The sequence below is a fragment of the Metopolophium dirhodum genome, chromosome 1 (genome assembly GCF_019925205.1).
Source record: "Metopolophium dirhodum isolate CAU chromosome 1, ASM1992520v1, whole genome shotgun sequence".
NCBI classification, from domain to species: Eukaryota; Metazoa; Arthropoda; class Insecta; order Hemiptera; family Aphididae; genus Metopolophium; species Metopolophium dirhodum.
This window is the reverse complement of record NC_083560.1, coordinates 63,398,269-63,419,147: the sequence shown is the minus strand read 5'-3', so window position 1 is coordinate 63,419,147 and position 20,879 is coordinate 63,398,269. Positions and strand designations below refer to the sequence as shown.

General features: G+C 29.4%; 1 protein-coding gene across 3 annotated transcripts in view; it reads left to right on the top strand.

Annotated features, from left to right (window-relative positions):
• LOC132935546 (cell adhesion molecule Dscam2-like) overlaps positions 1-15,250 on the top strand; it is a 320,534-nt gene extending 305,284 nt beyond the window's left edge. For 2 of the 3 annotated variants that reach the window (XM_061002141.1, XM_061002140.1), the window contains exons 17-32: positions 1,382-1,530; positions 1,606-1,764; positions 5,503-5,658; positions 6,163-6,284; positions 8,350-8,527; positions 9,200-9,475; positions 9,691-9,815; positions 9,894-10,088; positions 10,193-10,313; positions 10,400-10,543; positions 10,684-10,824; positions 11,458-11,610; positions 11,876-12,000; positions 12,088-12,208; positions 13,090-13,162; positions 14,805-15,250. In XM_061002141.1, coding sequence (XP_060858124.1) covers positions 1,382-1,530; positions 1,606-1,764; positions 5,503-5,658; positions 6,163-6,284; positions 8,350-8,527; positions 9,200-9,475; positions 9,691-9,815; positions 9,894-10,088; positions 10,193-10,313; positions 10,400-10,543; positions 10,684-10,824; positions 11,458-11,610; positions 11,876-12,000; positions 12,088-12,208; positions 13,090-13,162; positions 14,805-14,988 — 2,422 coding nt within the window. In that variant the 3' untranslated portion in view covers positions 14,989-15,250. The remainder of the gene's footprint in view (positions 1-1,381; positions 1,531-1,605; positions 1,765-5,502; positions 5,659-6,162; positions 6,285-8,349; positions 8,528-9,199; positions 9,476-9,690; positions 9,816-9,893; positions 10,089-10,192; positions 10,314-10,399; positions 10,544-10,683; positions 10,825-11,457; positions 11,611-11,875; positions 12,001-12,087; positions 12,209-13,089; positions 13,163-14,804) is intronic. The other variant, XM_061002142.1, reaches the window with a different exon arrangement.
• Positions 15,251-20,879: the final 5,629 nt, after the last annotated feature.

The window sequence follows — 20,879 nt, the reverse complement described above, 5'->3', positions numbered from 1 at the left end:
AAAGATACTATACTTTCTACTTACCAATTTCACTAGAGACATTAATATGATGATTACAATATTATAATACTATAACTATACAATTATAAGACTATAAGCATGTAAATAATTCTGAATCATAACAAAAATGGTTTGATAAACCTGTTAAATGTAAATGAGTTTATAATAATATAGTTTTTTTTGTCTATAATATTATACATATTCGTCTAAAAACAATAAAAAGATTACGATTTAAATGTTGAAACACTTCAAACGAGTTATAACTTATAGTAAAACTGATGAGCATTTGTAAAAACCACGTCTTTTTAAAAAATTATAAAAATTCCTATTAAAATTGTATTGGAAGTAAACCTTTATTATGTTAATATGGACGTTTAAAATTTAGCTAATTTTTTAAGGAAACAACTACGTTAAATGCAAGCAACAGCTGATTATAAAATGCCAAATAATATAATAACCGATGATACAACTAAATAATTGTACTATATTTTATGACTCGTAATAACATAATATTTTCGTTTGTAGATATCAAACTTTATATTTTTTTTTCTTTATAGGACTATACCTACTGTTGCAATCCAACAACAAGAATACACTTTTTAATAATTTCTTATGTTATAATATTCTCGACAGTTTTAAAATTTCATTACAATGGGATTCATATTCTATATTTATCATAATAGTTGAATAACAGTGCAAGTTTAAAATTAATTAAAATATTAAATTTATTTTAAACTGCATAATACATTAAACGTAAATATTTCCGATGATTTAATAACGTACATTTATTATTTACTTATGAAAACTGTTTATTTTCAAAACTAATAAATCTTATATAAAATAATTCAACATTAAAAACAAACATATTATGAAATGCTTAACTAGATAGTCACCGTAAAGGTATCAAAAATTATAATACATTTATGGTATGTGGTTTTTTACAATGAATCATACCAACCGATTATAATATAGTACCTAATTGACAATATTAAATTTGTAACTCAAGTCATTATTTTTATATTCATATATCATACAAATAATCTCAAAGTACTCTGGAAATATTTTAGTATGTTTGTAATTTTATTTGTTTTAAACAGTTTATATTAAATTTAAGTAATGCATTCAACTGAAATATGAATTAAAAACAAGATTCATATAGAATTATACTGATGTGTATGTATTTATATACAGTAATAATTTGTTATTTCTTTCATAATTTACTATACACTAATTTTGAAAATGTCCATTGACCCATAATAATTGTGATTAAGGACTATTTCTCCATTGTTATTAACTGTATTTTATAAATTATACGTATTTGAGATATGAACGCGTTTTAAATGAATAAATCCACTGATAATACACTGTTGTTTGTCAATAGATATAACGTAGAGGAAATGTACACTGATACATCTGTGAAGTCGAAATTGATTATCAGTAAAGTGAGTGCCGCCGACTCGGGAAGGTATGTGTGCGTTGCTGAAAATTCGTTGGGGAAACACGAGGCAGCCATGGAATTAGAAATTAAAGGTATGTCAGACACCAAGATTTCTAGTGATTTATCTCAACATTACTTTGTAATTAACTTTAAATTGTTTTATATAGTTTTAGGATCTCCTCCGGATGATCTATCGTGCAACGTCACCACTCCTAACAGTGTGAGATTGCGATGGACCGACTTGAATGCGAATAACTTAATGAACGACTATGTGCAGGGATATGTTCTTACCTATTCAAAGGTGGTACCTGCGGATGACTTGATAAGTGAGTTAATATTTTAAAAATTGTACGCACAAAGTCTTACAAAATATTACAATTATGCTAATTTATTGTTCACCCTAAAAAATGCATTGATTTGGTAGACAAATAAAAAAATCTTTTTAAAATTATTCTTTGAAGTATAACTATGCTATAATGCATGCTATGCCTTTTTCTCCAACAAAAAAATAAACTACGATTTAATCCAAATAGAATGCTGTTATGTTTTTGTTTGTACATAAATACAAGAATATTAACTGTATAATCAGCGCAGCTATAATATGTTATTGGTAATATAATTAATAATCAGAGAAAATTATTTCCGTGTCATAATTAAATTATTCAAAATTATTCGGAAGTATTCAAATTAGCGTAACGATAATTTAGTGAGCTACCTTTTACGTATAGCAATAAACGCATTGACTTTTAGTAATTTTACAGCTTTGTAAACATCGATTGCAACACTAACCGATAGAATATTGATAACTTGAATAATTAGAAATAACTTGAATCACTAAATTAATATTTTATGTAAAAATATTAATCGTAAATATTTTTCAAAACATGAATGTATCGATAAGGTAATATAATATATAACTCTAAAAACATAATACTTTAATAACATACAATTTCGAACAAAAATATTTAAAGTGAATATATAAAATTTTATGTTGATTACTTTTTTTTATCATTAAAACAATATGTATGATACACAAATTTCATTTTTATTTTATTATTAATTTTGAATATTATACAACTAGTTTTACAACTGGTACAAGTGAATCAAAATTATTGAAGCATTTTTTTTCTCACACTAATCTAGAACACAATAATTTATAAAAAATAGCAAATATTAGACATTTTAGATTCTGATTGTAGCGATGAATGTAATGTTTTTACAATGATGGAGTTATTTTACTTTCTATCATCACTCTTATGAATGTTGATACATTTGAGGTGCAGGTAAAAATGCTCTAATATTCTACATCAGTATATTTCCTGAAAGAAATATTACGGGAGGTTAAAATTTAAAATGTCTTGTATTTTTTGTAAGCGTCGGGAATAAAATTTGGATAACATTTATTTGATTTTTTTTTAGTGCAACTCATACATTAATAACCGTAAACACTTAAATTTTTAACTAAATATATTTTACATTAAAATTTTCCATACATGGTAAATTTTTCAAAATATTTTTTCTCTTTTTGACAAATTTATAGCCATGATAATTTCATAGCTAACGTGAGAAATTGTAATAGAAGATTCCCACAAGTTAATGTGATATTTGTATTAATTTCTTAACTAAACAATTAAATTTGATTATTTAAACAAGTATGCTAGGTTGAAACTCCGCCTCCGCTCAGAATTGTTTTTCGTATTTACCATTGAATTTACATCCAACATATCCATTACAATGGCATACTCAACAACTACTGTACAATAGTGTGATACCCACTTGTAAATCTTTTTTTTACTTTGTTTGTGTTTTTATCAACTTTATTCTGGTACTTCCAAAATTTGAAATTCTCAATAACTCATCAACATTTGGTTAATTTTAATTGATTCTAAAAATATTTGTTAACCCTCGTTCTAAATGTATCTCACAATATATAGTTTTGCTATATGTAATATATGGATTGTAAGCTTAAAATTTCAACAAAAGCCAAGTTATATGTAAAATAATGATAAATGACATAACAAAACATTATTGATGTTATACCATAATTATTGTATTAGTGAAAAATGGGTAGTTAAAACGATTTTTAACTTTATACCATATTATACTCATTTTGATTATTTAGTGTAATCTACGATACATAAATAAAGACATGATTTATCAATTCAATTTGAGGTCAATATAAACTTGTGAATGTAATCTTGAATTTGATATACCGTATACGACGTATCGAATTTAACTGTTTCCATAGGAATCCGATTTAAGTCTATCTTCACTATTCTAAAATCTTGAAGAATTATTTTAACAAAGTGCTCACGCCATATCACACGGTGAGTAAACCTAAAACTTCATCCGTTTGTATAGGTACCTTTTCTTGTTTTAAATGGCGAAAAGCCAACGACAAAATTGCATACGGTGTATGTTGGAATTCAATTAAAGCTTTTTGGTGCCAAGATGTACATTTGCAGCACACTACACTATTTCAAATAAAAAAGTAAACTTGTCACGCCACACCTAAACATGTCTGGGAGCTCATTCTGTCTGAGAAAAAGATAAACCTTTCGGGGAAAAAAAACTACACAAGTATCTATTATGGATTTCAACGTGAAACTTATAATTTAAATCGTTTTAAATGTTGTTTTTGTTTCAAGAGTTCTAAAAAAAAAAAATTCCAATCGTTTTTTGATAAGTACCAACTAAAATTAATGGATAAACTTAAAAAAACATACTGTTAATATTTACCACGAAGGATATTACCAAACTAGGTGTTTTCGTTACAATTAAAATTATTATTAAATATATTATAATATTATTATGCTTATATTTTATTTATCATAAATAGATTTTGAACATTCATAATAAAAGTAGTATTATTATATTTGTGACAAATAATATAAATGTATCAATACTTATAACGATTCTAATGAGGTCTTTGATTTATATTTTTGTTCTTCATTTTTATATTCTTGTATAAAAAATAAAATCTAAATAATAACCGTTGTAAGCAGTCCAATAAATGTATATCATTATAAATTGTGGTGCACGCACGGGACTTGTGAAATATTCAAACCTCAATATTATGGTTTGCGTTGTATATCTTATGAGTTGTGACCTACGAGTTACACATTGTATGATCAACATATAATAATAAATTATTAAGTATAGTAGGTATATACTATATACGCACAATATATGCCAACTCAATTCATATTATTTACAACAATTTTTTTTGTGTTTTTTACTGTGTAAACAATTTTAAGAGTGTGTTCTGATATTAACATAACCTACAAAAATAAGATGTCCTCTAATCTAAAATACTCGCCTCCATAAACTGCAATAATGTTTTTTAACAATATGTTTTAAATTCATGTTAATTAATAGTTTTAACTTAGTGTATTTAACTGAGATACAACAGTTACTGCTAATTAATAATTTAATATGATAGAAACTAATAAGAAGACAAAGTTTTTCAGTGTTAAAAATAAGTTATTTATATTAAAACAATATTCGTGTCTCTGGTAATAGAACCGTACAACGGCTCCATTATATTATTATCAAAAACTAAAAGTTTTTAAAAAGTGGAAAACAATTATATTATTTCAATTAAAACTTTGCGTTTAATACCGCAGATGAAGATTATAATAATTATACTGTTATTCATTAATTTTGTTTATCAGATCTAAACGTTTGTAACTAATTATTATAAACCTTATGAACACAAAAAAAAAATAAGGCATTTTGACTTTTTATATGAAGATAGTAAAATAATAACTCGTAATAAAACAAATAATTTACACCCAAATATGCTATACTGTTTTATATTATTTAATATTACATTAAACTTTAGAGTTATTGTACTAAAAAAATATGTTTTGATTAATATTTTTTATGTGAATTTTTAAACAATCTCAAGTGAGTAAAAATTTTTATATTTTCATCCCATAATATTGATTCACAACATCAACTTTTGCAATTACAGATATTGAATTTTTAGTAAAATTCATGATTCTCGTTAGGATAGGTATATATTATTTTGTCATTAACAATTGAATTTGTTTTTTTTGAAGGCGAATACAATGAAATTGAAGTTTTTCATAACGGCGATGACGCAACTATTTCCAATCTTGATACTGACACTGAGTACGTATTTTCCATCAAAGTGAATACGATTCAAGGTCCGGGAAAATCAAGCAAACCTCTGATTTGCAGAACTTCAGAAAGTTGTAAGATATTTAAATTATATTATGTCCTTTGATTTATTCCTTCGCTTTTATAATTGCTTTTATTTTTATAATGTATCATATATTATATAGCAACATATTTTATTAAGTTCCAGAATAATCAAACGCTATCATTAACCGTAATCAGGGAAATTATATTTTTTAAACAAATTTGTCATAAAATTTGTTGATGACAAATAACTGACAACAGACATTTATTTCAAACAATTATTATCATCCCCCATTTCTATAATCCAACAATAAACTTTTCGGAAGGTTCAAATTTCCACATTCCTAACTTCAAGTATGCTAGGGGTTTTCTGCAATATAAAAAACATACTGTATTATTGGTTCCATTTTTATCGAATCCACACGTGATATGTTTTGAAATAAAAGTTCTTGGACTTTTTCAAAATGTCTTCATATCCCTTTAATATTCTATAGACAAATAGTGTTTCTAAATAATAAAAAACTTGACATTATTTCGATTTTGTTGTTTGATTCCAGTACCAGAAGCACCAGCTGGTTTAAAATCTATGCTTTTATCACCAAACATGGCTCTTATATCTTGGATACCACCGAAACAACCAAATGGCCAGATTCAACATTTCACCCTTTACGAAAGAGAAGTAATAACATGTGTTTACTTATGATTAGGGATACTTATTGTCTATGTCCTTAAAAAATCTATAATGACTAATATTAATTATTAAAATCAAACTTAATAAAAATATATTATTCTAATATTTTTAAGTAAAACGACTTAGAACGAATGCAATTATAAAAAAAATACCTATTATATGAAAAAAAAACTAAAACTAAAAAATGCAAATTGTATACATAGGTATAAGTCCCAAAAATAAAAAATATGGATAATACAATTTAATATAGGCACCTTGACGTGTTGTGTACTCAACTGTTCATTCCAAAATACAAACGGATTTATAATTTGGTCTGCAATGTGCATAATAAGGTATTAAATTAAAAAAAAAGTAATAGCCATAAACATCTTAACACTACTTATGATTTAATTTAATCACAAAAATAGTTTTGCCTTTTTTATTTTACAAGCCTATAAAAATCTACTACCTATTGAATATGGACTGTGTAATTTAAGATGTCAGAACGACCCACATTCAGAACGAATACTTTCATAGTCTCATGCCTCACGAAACAGTTGTATTTTGATATTTTTTTTATGTGTTATATGAAAACTTTATTCAGGTCACGTTGGATTCTGATTTTAAACACTATTTTTTAGAAGTTGATATAAATTACTATACCTATATCAAAAGTTGTTTAATAATTTTAAAAGGCGTTATTTAAAATTAATTAAAAATTCTATATCAAATCCAACCTGAATAAAGTTTTTTCTTTTAAATAAAAAAAACGATTGAAATCTAACTTTTTGTTGAGGCCTGATCATGTTTCCTGTTAAGTCATTATTGATATTTGAATGGTTTGATTTTATTCTCAGTGAACGATTTGTTGTATTGACGTTGTACCGTAAAATTGTAAATGGATTACATTTCCCCCCCCCCCCCCTTATAAATACTCAGGTACGACACCCTTTAGTAGATTACATTTCTTAAAAGTATACTATATGTACTAACGTGTTATATTTATTCGATTTTAAACAATCTGTTTTAATACTTTTATAGACCATTTAATTTTTTTTATTTACAAAACTATTAAAATACGAATGGAAAAATGTATTAATTTGTTTTAAATGTCTATAGAAAAATGTATGCTTTGTTGTATAAACATTTTTTTAAACAAATGTTCAAACTATTGTTAAATAAGACAATTCTATTGAAAAATCAATATGTGGTAGAAAAACGTTCGATATAGTATATTTTTTAAGCATCAATTACATTGTTATCATCGATCAGGTTCAGCATCATACATTACAACATTATTCACTTCATAGGTATTCTTTTATTATTAGAAAATCGTTTAGCAATGGATATAGTATGATATATGTTATCTAGAAACTAATTTCTGGCCACGTTGGCATTTGAACAGTGGGTAACAATATTGCGTTTGACTTGAATTTTATGTAGTATATTACATGTTGGACATAGTCAACATATATTTCATGTGGCCTTTTTCATGTGAGATTTTCGTGTGACTAATTCTGAGCCTATTAAGCCTTCTCGTTTCCTGTTTATTAAACTATTGTATTTTGGCCAGAGTTCAACATTTTGGAGTGGTTTATTTCCCTTAAATTATCTTCTGTAACATTGTACCATTCAGTATTGCATAAATTAATGAGGTATTTATCTACATTTCTATGTATAATGAACATCTACTAGTAATGTAAAATATACTGTTTCACTGTCGGTATTGTTTATTGATTTTTGAACTTCTATTTATACTGAAATGCCTTGGGGTCTATATAAAGCACATAAGACGTATATATTTAGTAGATTTGTAAATCGAAAGGATCTATCAGCATATTGAACATTATACTTAGAATATTAAGAACGTCAAATCATATTTTGGTGAAGATTTGAAATTAATAGCGTTTTACAAAAAGAGTGAGATTTCACACAACATTTTTAAAAGCGATAATCATTAAAGATAATGACGATGCGTGTAATAAATAATAATATTAATATATTGTATTTTGCTAAAATCATTTATGTAACTTATGTCTGAAATTTGTTTACGAGTGATAATGACCATGTTTAGAAAATAAACGGAATGCAAGGTGCCGTAAAGTCACAGTCATTTGAACCACACATCCGACAGATTCAACTGTCCATGTTCAGACACTCTAGCAGCTATTTATGGTGGATAACCGCAACCAACGGCGTGGGTGAGAGTGACAAGTCACGGACAGCTTCTCTGTCGACAGTTAAATCCGGCGGTAACTATATTATATTATAATAAATTAATATTAGTTATAGCCAAATTATCAGCGATAACATTTTTTTTCCAAATCCCTAAATATTGTGAAATGTGTGTATAATGCAAATTCCGAATGCTTTGACAAGCGTGTTTGGCCATTTGGCGTACCACGATAGATAAGTACTAGATAGTTAGGTACTTAACTTAATAAACTAATTTATAACAACCTAAAATGTAATAACTGGCTAAATGTACCCATTGTTTTTATTTTATTATTTGCACTGTTATATTTACAAGGTGACTGGTGGTAAATATTTTCACATTACACTACAAAAGTGTATGAAACACATTTTGTATTTTTCATGTTCATTGATATTTTGGCATAAGCTTTAGTAATTTTTGAGGTATTAAAAATAAAAATACTAGAAATTCTGGAAAATAGTGTTACGATATAAAAGATTTAGTAATAATAAAACGTGAACACAATATTGTAAAAGCTACATCAAATTATATTATCTGGAAGATAAAGACATAAAAATTATCTACATAAATGAGAGTTATTGACTTATTGTACTAAGATTTTAAAGAAAAATTCTAAGATACTATGTTTTTCACTTTTCAGTTTGTACGTGTAGATATAAATATGGGGTACCTATTCAACAATACTTAAAATTGAATGTATGACTTTTAGGAATGCCCGCAGCCATTGGAAATTTCCATGGGAAGATACAAACCAAATGGCACGCCAACATCGATCTGCCTTGTATTACATCCGGTATTCCAACTCCGAATGTAAAATGGACCTTCAACAGTCAACCAATCGACTTATTGCATTCTCAAAGATTGGTCCATGATAACTTCACGTTGCACTTAGACTCAGTGACCAGCACGGATTCCGGCAATTACACGTGTACCGCGTGGAATGTTTATGGGTCAGAAAATGTTACCACTTCGCTGCTAGTAGTCGGCAAGTATAATAATATTGTTATTATATATAACATACGTTTATAGATCCCCGAAAAGAATATAATCATTATATACCTATATGATTGTAAACATTTACAATAGCCAATATACCATAGGTATTCGTCGCAATTAAATCGATTATTCAGTACAAAAATGCAATATCATTATTCATTATGCAATTATGACTGACATATGAAATTCGTGTTGTGATTACAGAGCCACCGAAACCTCCAATTCTTGGGATAGTCAATGTGTCTTGGACAAATGTAACCGTGAATTGGACGAAAGCGCCAAACACATACGCGGTTCAGCAGTATTTACTTTCGTACAAATACGTTAATGTAAGCTGATTACAATATAATCTCTGTACTGTAAAAAAATTTAAACTAAATATCGTATTTTAATTGACAACATTTTAGGAACCAGAAAACATGTACACAGAAATTTCTCTACCTTCACATTCAAATGTATTCACGTTACCAAACATCAAGTGCGGTACAACGATAGCGTTCAGCATTTCTGCAAGCAACCGAGTGGGTCACGGAATGCAAAGCAGACCGTTTAACGTAAAGACATTACAAGGGAAAACACCAATTGCACCCACACAAAACGAAGTACTTGTAGACATTTGATTTATTTACCCTATTTAAAAACCATAAGGAGAAAATAACTTGAACTTAAGGTAATCACAATTTTAAACTGTTGTTGTGTGTTTAAGGCTATCGAACAAATGGTATCGGGATTTTTGATTCATCTGCAAAAATGGAACGCCAAGTATTGTCCAATCACACATTTTTCAGTATACAAAAGACTCACTACAGAAAAAGAATGGACAACGGGTAATGATTATCAAAATCATAATGTTATTGAATTAAGAGTTAAATTCCACATTAATCCACATAAGGGAAATTATTTCTTATTTTAGTGAACGAAAACATTACACCAAATGGAATTTACTCGATTGAAACGTTAAGTCCGTCGACTAACTATAATATTTTGGTAAAATGCTACAATTCTGCTGGTATGACATCAACAATGTACACTGCTTCGACCTTAACTAATTATGGAGGTTCGTTTATATGATAATTGTATTATAAACAATAAATACCAAGTGCACCAATTAAATGTGTCATAATATGTGAACTCTGTTTTCAATTGAATAATTTTAAAAAATCACTATTAGTAAGTTATATTTATCATTTTTTTCAGGAAATTATGACAAAGAAGCTCTATCGGTGAATGACAAGATAATGCTGACTATTTACAATATAGCTGTAATGTGGCCACTCGCTGTAGCCTTACTATTTCTCATAGTCATCAGTCTATCATTGATAGTATGTTATAAATACAGTAAGTGCAAAAAAAAACAAAATTAGATTTAATATCATTAAAACACTTAATAATGTGTTGGGTTTAAGGCAATATGTATTCACATCCCAGAATAATAATATTGATGTACAGAGTACCTATTAAAAGTGAACAGTCACACAATGTGTCATGGTATATACTATTATAGGTACGAATACCTTTTGTGTACGTGTGTTTACACGGTTGAATCTAAAGTATCCCAAACATGAAGTTATTAAGAACATTTTTGTTCATGTCTTGTCAGTTTTATTATATACCTATATTTAAAAAAATGTTTCATTTTCCGAAAAGTTCAAAAATATTACAACAAATATTGAATAAAATGTGTCCTCAATAATTTTCATTATAAGTTTCGATACTTTAATCTCAAACGTTTGAAAAACTTACGAAAAGTAGATATTACAATAAACACGTGTTTTAAACAAAACCACTTTTGACACCTTCTTAAGATTTAACATATTAATATTGTTCTACTTAAGTTAAAGAATATTTGGACATATTTATTTTCAAATGTACGTGACTCAAATAGTTTTTACTTAGAAATATAATTTATGAGCCTCAAATAAAATAATTTAAAAATAAGTTTTTTTTAATTCTAAATGTTTGATTTCTCAGGGCATATGTATAAAAAGAACCAACGTCATCTGGAGGCAAATAATATGATATTAAAAAATAATAGTTGTTCAAAATCCGAAATACATTCAGATGCATATGAAACGTGTACACCATTCAAATCGAAGAGTACCATACTGACCAATGACGATTCAAGTAAAACTATTATAACACTGTGTTTATTTGTAATAAGATTAAGTAATCTGATAACATAATTGATAAAGAATAATTACAGAATACTATATTAATTTTATTTAAATAGGTAACAGTTACAACTTAACGTTTTGAACTTGATAACACGATTTAAAGTGTAGCAATGTCAAAATAATCCCATTAGACATTTTCTTTTTAAATATTTAATCCATCATTTTTGGTAATAAATATAAATTATTTACAAGCGTACGATGTGTATTTTTTTTAGACTACAACGAAATATCACCATATGCAACATTTCAAATTTCTCCTTCTAAATCACCAAAAAGAAACAAACAATACTTTTGCACTAACTGTGGAGAAAATTTGGAAATATGCAACTGCAATAGAATGGTAATACCGTATAGCCATCAAGTTATTTTTAATACATTATATTATTGCATTATTTTATTTTTATAATGATTAATACAATGTTTTTAGTTTTGTTCTCAGGCGGACTACACAAACTTTTTAAGACGTCCAATACCGAAACGAGTTCCTTCTTATTCAGACAACAACAATGAAGATTCCAAAAGTCAAAGTAGTTCTATTCATGAGTTTTGTAAGTGTATCAATATAGTTCAACGTAATTTAACAATTCTACACATTGAAATTGTGTTATCAACAATACATTTTTACATAAACACTGTACTTACTCTATACTTTTCTGAAATTGAACAATGGGTATAAAAAAAAGAACAAATGCAGTGACAATTATTTAAAACATAAATGATATTTACCCATAAATGTACTAACTTCATTTCACTTTATTTATTCATTTTCATATTTTTCTTTGCTCTCCACCCTTTGTTCTCACCTACATGGGTTCTGCCACCGTTGTCCTACACTTTTAAAGGACTCTGTCCACTACCTATTGTTTACTCAAATCTACTATGTTTGTATAATTCTCTATTCTGCATATCCATCTCTTCTTCGGCTTTATTTTTCATGCAACTTCCTCATTTTTCAATTGATCATTGAAACACTTTTTCCATCTTTTTCATGTTCACATAAATTGTCAGAACTTTATGATATTTTCCGTTTCAACACCAAATTGTATTAAAATATATATGTAGCTTTTTCTTGAATCTTAACTACTAACTAAAGCACTTAATCTCCTCCTTCCTTTGTCGCCAAGCTTTCATACAGGGTGCTTCTTAGATGTTGCTTATCCCTCACTGAACTATTTGCTTCTGTGTATAGTATTTTGAACTCAACTACTCCTCTCTTCTTTTATCTTTGTGCTATTTTTAAATTTAGTAATATTAATTTTACTATCTACTCTAAAATATTAAAATGATCATAAAATTGAAAATTTAAGATACCTTATATTCAATACGATCGATAGAAATACAGGTATATTTAGGATACATAGACTATTTAAGTCTCATTTTGAAATCAATTTCCTTCAACTAAGCTTTTTTTTTGTTTTTTCAAATATAGATGATATTGAGAGAAACTCAAAAACATGTGAGCCAATGAAGAAACCTAAGCGGAGATTGTTACCTTTACCAGAGTAAGCCTTGATTTTGAAAAATTAAGTATTTAAAAGGTTTGCAGTATATCTATAATACAACTATAATTATACAATAACAATAATATATACTAATACTAGCTGATCCGGCAATGCTTCGCTATTGCAAGATTTATCAGATATTAATTTCCTATTATTTAATTGTCTGCATGTTAAATAATAATTTTTATTATAGACCACTTTTAGTCATGTCTCCGTGGTAGTGTAGCCATATAATTTAGCTTCGCCACCGCGAATTCTTCATAATGTTGAAAAAAAATTATATCTCTCGTGTCAATAGAAAAATTGATGCTTTTGCAATTTTTTTTTATTTAATAGGTTTAATGTAATGCTACAATTATAGTTCGTGTACGTATATTTTGTATGTATAACTTTGGATAGAACAAAAGCTATGAATTATGTTAGTATTTTGATAATTCAAAAACTTACAAAATTTCTTTGGAAACGACGTTATCAACTTTTTCTGGATCCGGGGCAAAAATATACAAATTAAATTTGGATGTCACACGTGACAGGGCGACGTATAGTTGACTGTGAGGAAAACATTGAACGCTTAGGTCAATTCCAGCAACGTTAAGTGTTTGTCCCTGTGCTTTATTTATAGCATTGCAAATGCTAATTTAACGGGAAATTGAATACGTTTAAACTTAAAAGGTAAATCTAAGGGTATAATTGGTATTCTTGGTATAAAAACAGTTTTTCCATTACCACAGTCAGTTGAGACTATGCACTCGAGCAATGAACTTCTCAATTTTTGATTTGTAGTCTTGTATCGTTGCAAAGTGTGGGTGGGCTCAAATTTCTCATTAAAATAATAGGTGCCCCTTGATTTTAAAATCAGTGTATGTGGTGGGACTCCAGAAGGGTTAAGAAATTCAGTTGAGAAAAGGACTACATCCTCCTTTTCTAAAACTGTATCAACTGAATAGTACATATGTGATTGTGCGTCAAACCTAGATAGAATCAAATCATTTAATTTGTCGACTTCCTCATTTGTAGGTGACAAAATAGCCCTTTTTTGAAACCATTTCAGTGATTTAGAAGATAAATTTTGAATGTTTGGGTACACGTTTTGAATCAATTTTGTTATAGTGGGCACTGAACTACAGAAACTTTTAATATTTATTTTATCATTCGTTGCTTGAAATTCGACATTGCCTATTAAAAGTAAACCTTTGACAAAATGTATATTATCTTGTCCGGTACATAGACTTTCGTATTAGTTTTAAGTTCTAATATTTTTATATAAGACCATAAATAGGATCTTTTCAAAGACGCGTTGACTTCATCAGCTCTATATGAATAATATATATATGTATACAATTCACACGATTGTTTTAATTAATAATAACTAATTATTTATTAACTTTATCGGACTAAATGTATGCTACAAACCTTATCTGTGATGTTCTCTTTAATTTAAAAAAAAACTGCACGACGATTGAATAAGTAGTTTTGGAGTTTATCCCGAACAAATAAAACCGACTTCATTTTATATAGTAGTATAGATTCTAACAGGTGTTTCAAACCAAGAAATAATAAAAATAAAATAATAACGATATTCAACTAGGTGCATCAATGATGCATCTATTTTGTTTGTTACTAAATATTGATATTTCATCAGTTCTAGACGTGGATCAAACCAAAGTTCCAGAGAATGTAGAAGCACAAATTTACACGAGACCACATTCATGATGCCTATACAGCATCATGGTACATATTCCCATAATGATACAGATGAAGAAGATAATGGAACTATGAGCTCCGGCCGTGGTTCCAGACCAGTTCCATATAGAGTATGCTATTAAGTAAAATTAATAAACATAATGATATGATTTTTGTTGAATTTTTTTTTTTAATTATCATTATTACTATTACCTAATTAATAATAATATTATTATTAAAATTATATAATTATTACCATTAATCATTATTATCATTATAATGTTTAACTAAATTATATTAAATTTTAATCATAAAAAAGAAATGGTTTATATCTATGTTAGATTCAAGTTTTAATTGATGTCATATTAAAATAATTATCAGTGTTAACACAATAATATAATATTCCTTTTTATGTTTAAATTATAATGTTTTCAAATTATTATCCTATATTATCTTATATCATCCACATTGTTTGAAAGAGTTCTCGCAGTAAAACACATTTATAAATATGCCTCCAATTATGAATTTCTATTATTGGTTTTATAAACAAGAACTTTGTAATCGTAATTAGGTATACTTCTGGGAGTAATAAAACAAAAAAAATTGTTTTTCTTTATTTGTTAAGATCCTATGGCCATTAGCTATTATAGGGGTTACAGTCGGTAGGTTTGGTAAGGTTGGTTTGCAACACGTATTTGTGGTAAGGGTTTTGTCACTATGGACATGGGTGATCCACCTATCGAGGAACTAGTAGCAGCTGCCATTGCTTATTCTCAATCACGTTGCGTGATTGATTTCAGCCACTGCACCGTACCGTGCAACAACAAATAATTCTCAAATACGTAGTGATATGATAGACATTATTTTATTTAGCTTAATTTTTAGTTAAAATAAAATACCGATTGTAATAAACTAACTATCTATAATGTACAAAAGTTTTTATAAATAACTTGATATCAAAAATTAATAATAATTTATAAATATTAATGTTAATTGTTATTAGTCTGCAACAATAACGCGAGTAAATAACAGGCCATTATTAATACACATACATTTTCTGAAGGTGTGAGATAATTGATAAACAATTAGATAGATGGGGAGACATGATTATGTGGTTACAAAATGTATAAACACACTGCAGAGGTAGCGATTGCCGCTGGGGTGGTAACGACAAAATAAAGCAGATTACAATTTACCTCCACTGCGGCGGCACCGCCAAGACAAAAGATTTTTACCGCTACCGCTACAGTGTGTGACGACCTTAATGTTGTATTTATAAGCTTATCAGAGGTCGTACAACATTATACTTTTTGTATAATATGTGCGTTTTATTCTTTCTCGTTTAACCATTTAAAGTTTTAAAGATATAAATAAATTTGTTTTTAAAATCCTGAACAGTAGGAGTAAATGGGGGAGTACCTGTCACCTCACCAAGAATTGTTATAAATCAGATAACTCAGATTCTAAGATTCAAATGTTATGCTACTACAATAGATGAATGCATAAACATTTTGACTGAATTATGTCATTGTCTCAAATTTATAAAACAAATAAACTCGTGGAGTGAAAACTTTCACAATATTGTACATTTAATCAAACAGACAACATTTTTAAAAATTAGTAAAAACTCAAACACAAATATTGTAAGAAGTACTGGATGTACTGAGTTTTACCTGGTGAATATTTAAAATGAGATAGACTAATCAGATACTTCACTGTCACTGTAGCATAATAGACTTGGAATTAGTATATTAGACTTGAACAGATTTATAATTTACAACTTGGTAGGAAATAAGGTAAGGGAAAGAAATTTATTATTTTAAAAATAAAGTGATAATAAAATCGGTGATAACTGATAACGATAACGATGTCGGTCATCTTGCAGCCGTTCGGATTCCCTGTCGCTAAATATTTACATAGATAATATAATTGCATTATATATTTGTATCTAGTGTAAATTACAACCTTAAAAAAGGCGCACAATCAGTCTCACGGGCAATAATATTATATTATAATCAAACCTGTCCTGACTCCTGACTGATTACCGTAGAGTTTAAACAATAATAGATTGATGCTGGGAATTTTCACTGTAAATTCGTACCACCATGTGAGTGTGCACTCAGAAAGTAGTTTCCAAAATGTTGCATTTTAAAATGGTACTTGCACGGGTGCTTATCAATTAGGTCCACATTGAACAGGTAGTGTAAATATTATAGTACATTTTTCGGTTTATAAAATGGTTATAGTGAATTATGCTCATAGTATCTCAGAGATCTTAAGTTCATCGATATCTGATGATGATTGACTTAGACAATTTTCGTATTATGTTTTACATACATATATTTTATTTGCTGACTTTCCTTCAAATATTTGGGGATCAGCTTCCACAATATAAACTCGGAAGTCTTCCGACTTCAATGTTTAACCCAGAGTGGGGTCTGACTATCCAATAAAGTTTTTGCATTTTTTGTTTAAACTGAGTTTTTTTTTTAAGGACGTGGTGTTTCCAATTGAGACAAAAGTATTGGTGCAAGCCAAGATATTGTTTTTACTTTAGTTGGGATTGGTAATTGATCCAGTACTATAAGGATGTTTTCGGTTTTCCGTAACATATATTTTACGTGTACCGATTTATCGCCATTGAACTTAATTACCCAACGTCTCATCTAGGCAAAGAACAAATTACCATATCGTCGGCAAACATTGCTAACGTTGTGTTGTACAATATATATATATTAGATGCATTATATACGCAATCAACATTTTGGAATATTTAATTTTTTTTTGTACAGCACTTGTACAAAACTGCACGTCGTTGTAACGTCGCTATAAGCTATTATAGCCATTGACATATAGACGTGCGGGACAAAGCTAGTCGAAGCATTGGTACCGCTCGGGCGTTAGCAATTGTCGGATTTCAATGGGGCTCTCCATGACTCCCACGTAATAGGACTTTAAGATCCGTATCTATAGTGCCTACAACGACTATTTTACCGCTAGCATCAGTGTCGGAGCAGGCTTACTGCCGCCGCACGAATTTTTTTTGGAGCGATACGGTTTTCAAGACGAATGCCGTGTCCACACCAAATCATCGGGTTTCAGTGCTTTCTGATAGGTGACCCCCCGCCGGTCTTCTATATGCACGTGTTCATCATTGAATATTTTGATATAATAAACTCATTTTTCAAATTTTGTTGTTTACTGCCTTTTGGCTTAGGAGGGCAGTGTAGTTCTCCTACTTGGGTATATTGTTACCGTGCGGAATAGAAAGGTGCCCCTCACTACCTCAGTCCCCGTCAATTAGGAACCCGTGTCGAGGTCTTTTAACATACCTAGCAAGATTACCCTTCCTCAGTATGTTTCGATGTTGAAACGCCTGGACATGACTGTTAGTTTTGTTGTGAGTCTGCACCACCCAATCGGTCCGCTCCAATCGTTTGCACCATGGGTGCGATATTTTTCTTTCGTAGTTAATGAGTGGACATTCACTTGGCAGATGCTTTGCGATCCACAGGGACCTTCGTATGGCAAGCTACCTCACCTCTCGGGTATAATAGTGGAATGGTTTGTCTGCCAAAAACTTTCTATCAGTCCGCTTCCCCTTCATTGGTGACCCCTCTTCGTTATCACCGGTCAGTCCAATTGACCACATCTGAGAACTTCCTTTTATCCGGGAAGATCGGTTCGGAGATGTGCCCTCCGTCGGCGTTTAGATCAGGACGGGGTCACAAGGTGACCCGGTGGAGCGAAGACGCCTTCCAGACATTCGTCTTTCACCTAGCTCTGTACTCAGTCAGAACATCGTCAGCCGTGGTCTCAATCTCACAGCTCTTTTTGCCCATATTAATTCTGCACATCTGATATTAGTCCTTCCACATCCGTATAATTTGATGAAATCCCTTTCATTACTTAGAATTAAATAATATCAGGATTTAATATTTGGATAAATCGCCGTATGTCCGTCTTTTAGTTTAAATTGTACTTTAATTGTATTTATAGATTTGCGCGATTCCCGTCCTTTGGTGGTAATCAATTTTGATACCCAAACGGTGTGTTTGGCAATATAAACTCCTACAGCAATGTATCTACTACCCATTGTCTGGAAGAATTCAATAAACGTTTTGTTATCTACTTTATGTAGGGCTTGAAACCGTTATTAATTTAATCTGACGCGGTAACCGGAAATTTTTTGGATACCGGTTACCGGTTTTATACTGTTCCTGTTGTTAGCGGTAACCAATTACCGGTACTAGATTCAAAATTACAGGCTACCGTTAAGTGATAACCGCTTCCAAAAAATGTTGGTTACCGGTAACCGATTGAATACTGGTTTTCTAAAAAAAAATTGTACTACACCTTTGTACCCGTATACTTCAAACAATGTTCGTGTTGTTATAGGAATCAAGCTATTTTTAGATTTCCCAGTACAATATACGATGAGGGAGACCGGGACTATCGACTATCGAGTACCGTCATTACTCATTAACAACCAACGATATTTTATGTTATAGGTAGGTAGGAAATAGAAATGTAGAATACCAATTATTTGAATTATTATTACAAGAATTGAGACTAGGGGAAAAAACGAAGATATAATAGTATGATTTAAGAATAGTTTTAAGAAGTTATTATTTATTATACCATTAGTAGCTACGAGCGTATATTCATCTATGTAGCTAAAATAAATTAAACATAATATTATTATAGTTCATATGTAACGGTAGTCAGTATTTATAAATACCGGCAATCGGTTCTTAACTGGTTAGCTGAAAAATTGTCACCGGGAGTCGATAACCGGGAGTACAAATAGGTTTATAATAACAGTAACCGACTATAGGTTCCCCAAAATTCCGGAAAATTACAGGTTTTGGGTTAAAACCGGTAACCGGTTTCAAGCCCTGACTTTATGTCTTCATGGACAATATATAGCAGACATAGTTAGGATTTTTTTTCTATCATTTATATGGACACTAATTGCTTGTTAATGTTCTTGAGGATGTTTATCACGTTTGTAATGTTTAAGTGATTCTTTTGTTATTACTGCAGTTCATCCATGATGAATTACGTGATTGATTGGATGTTCTGTTGTATTTTTGATAGCCACGTAGTTTTAGAGTGGTCCACGTTGTGAAGTGGGTTTTTGAAATTCAAGGTAAGTCAATTTTATCGTTATTTTTAATAGATCGTCGAGTTCTTGTTTTTGTTGTACAAGCTCGTTAATGTTCCATGTTAAGATTCGAAGCGTTCTACTCATTTTTTCTTGTTTTGTGCTTTGGTTTTTACCTGGTTATTTTCCAGCCATTTTGTTAGTTCTGTCATCATGACATATAGCGACGGTTTGTTTATGGGTTTGATTCCGTGGACTCTTTTGATTTTTGTTGGAAAAACTTGCCATCTTTGCAAAAGAAACAAATTGAGTGACTAGTTTTGCAGGATTTTGTTGTATTCTTTGTACTTCTGTAGTTGTTATAATAATTTTATCGATAATTTTAATTGAGTTACAATCTGAAGTTCACATAAAAATTAAAAGTATGAACTAGCCTAATACGTTTTAAAACATGAAGTTAAGAAAATAATTTAGACAGATGGATTAAAATCTTCAGCAATATAAAAATAATAATATTGCGAGGAATGAATATGTAAACATAATATCGCTTTAATGAAAACTATGAAGATAATATAATAAAATACCTTCTAATACAGGCATGTCAAACACGCGGCCCGCGGCTCATTTTTTTGTGGCTCTCGGCTACCAATATTAATGGAAAAAATATTTATTTATTTTTAATAATATTATTTGTGTTACGACTGGTCAGATGTCAGAATGGGTTATTTGGTATACATTATTATACTGTCTTATCTTATGATACATTATAGATTAATAATTTATATCGTCAGTTTGCGACACGCGTGCCTCTTCCAATGTTAACATATATACGACTAATCGTTCGATAACCACCGTGTGTTCGAGTTCCGTGTTTCGAGTGTATCAAATTTTGTTACGTGTATTCTACTGTAAATTTAATCTTTAAAA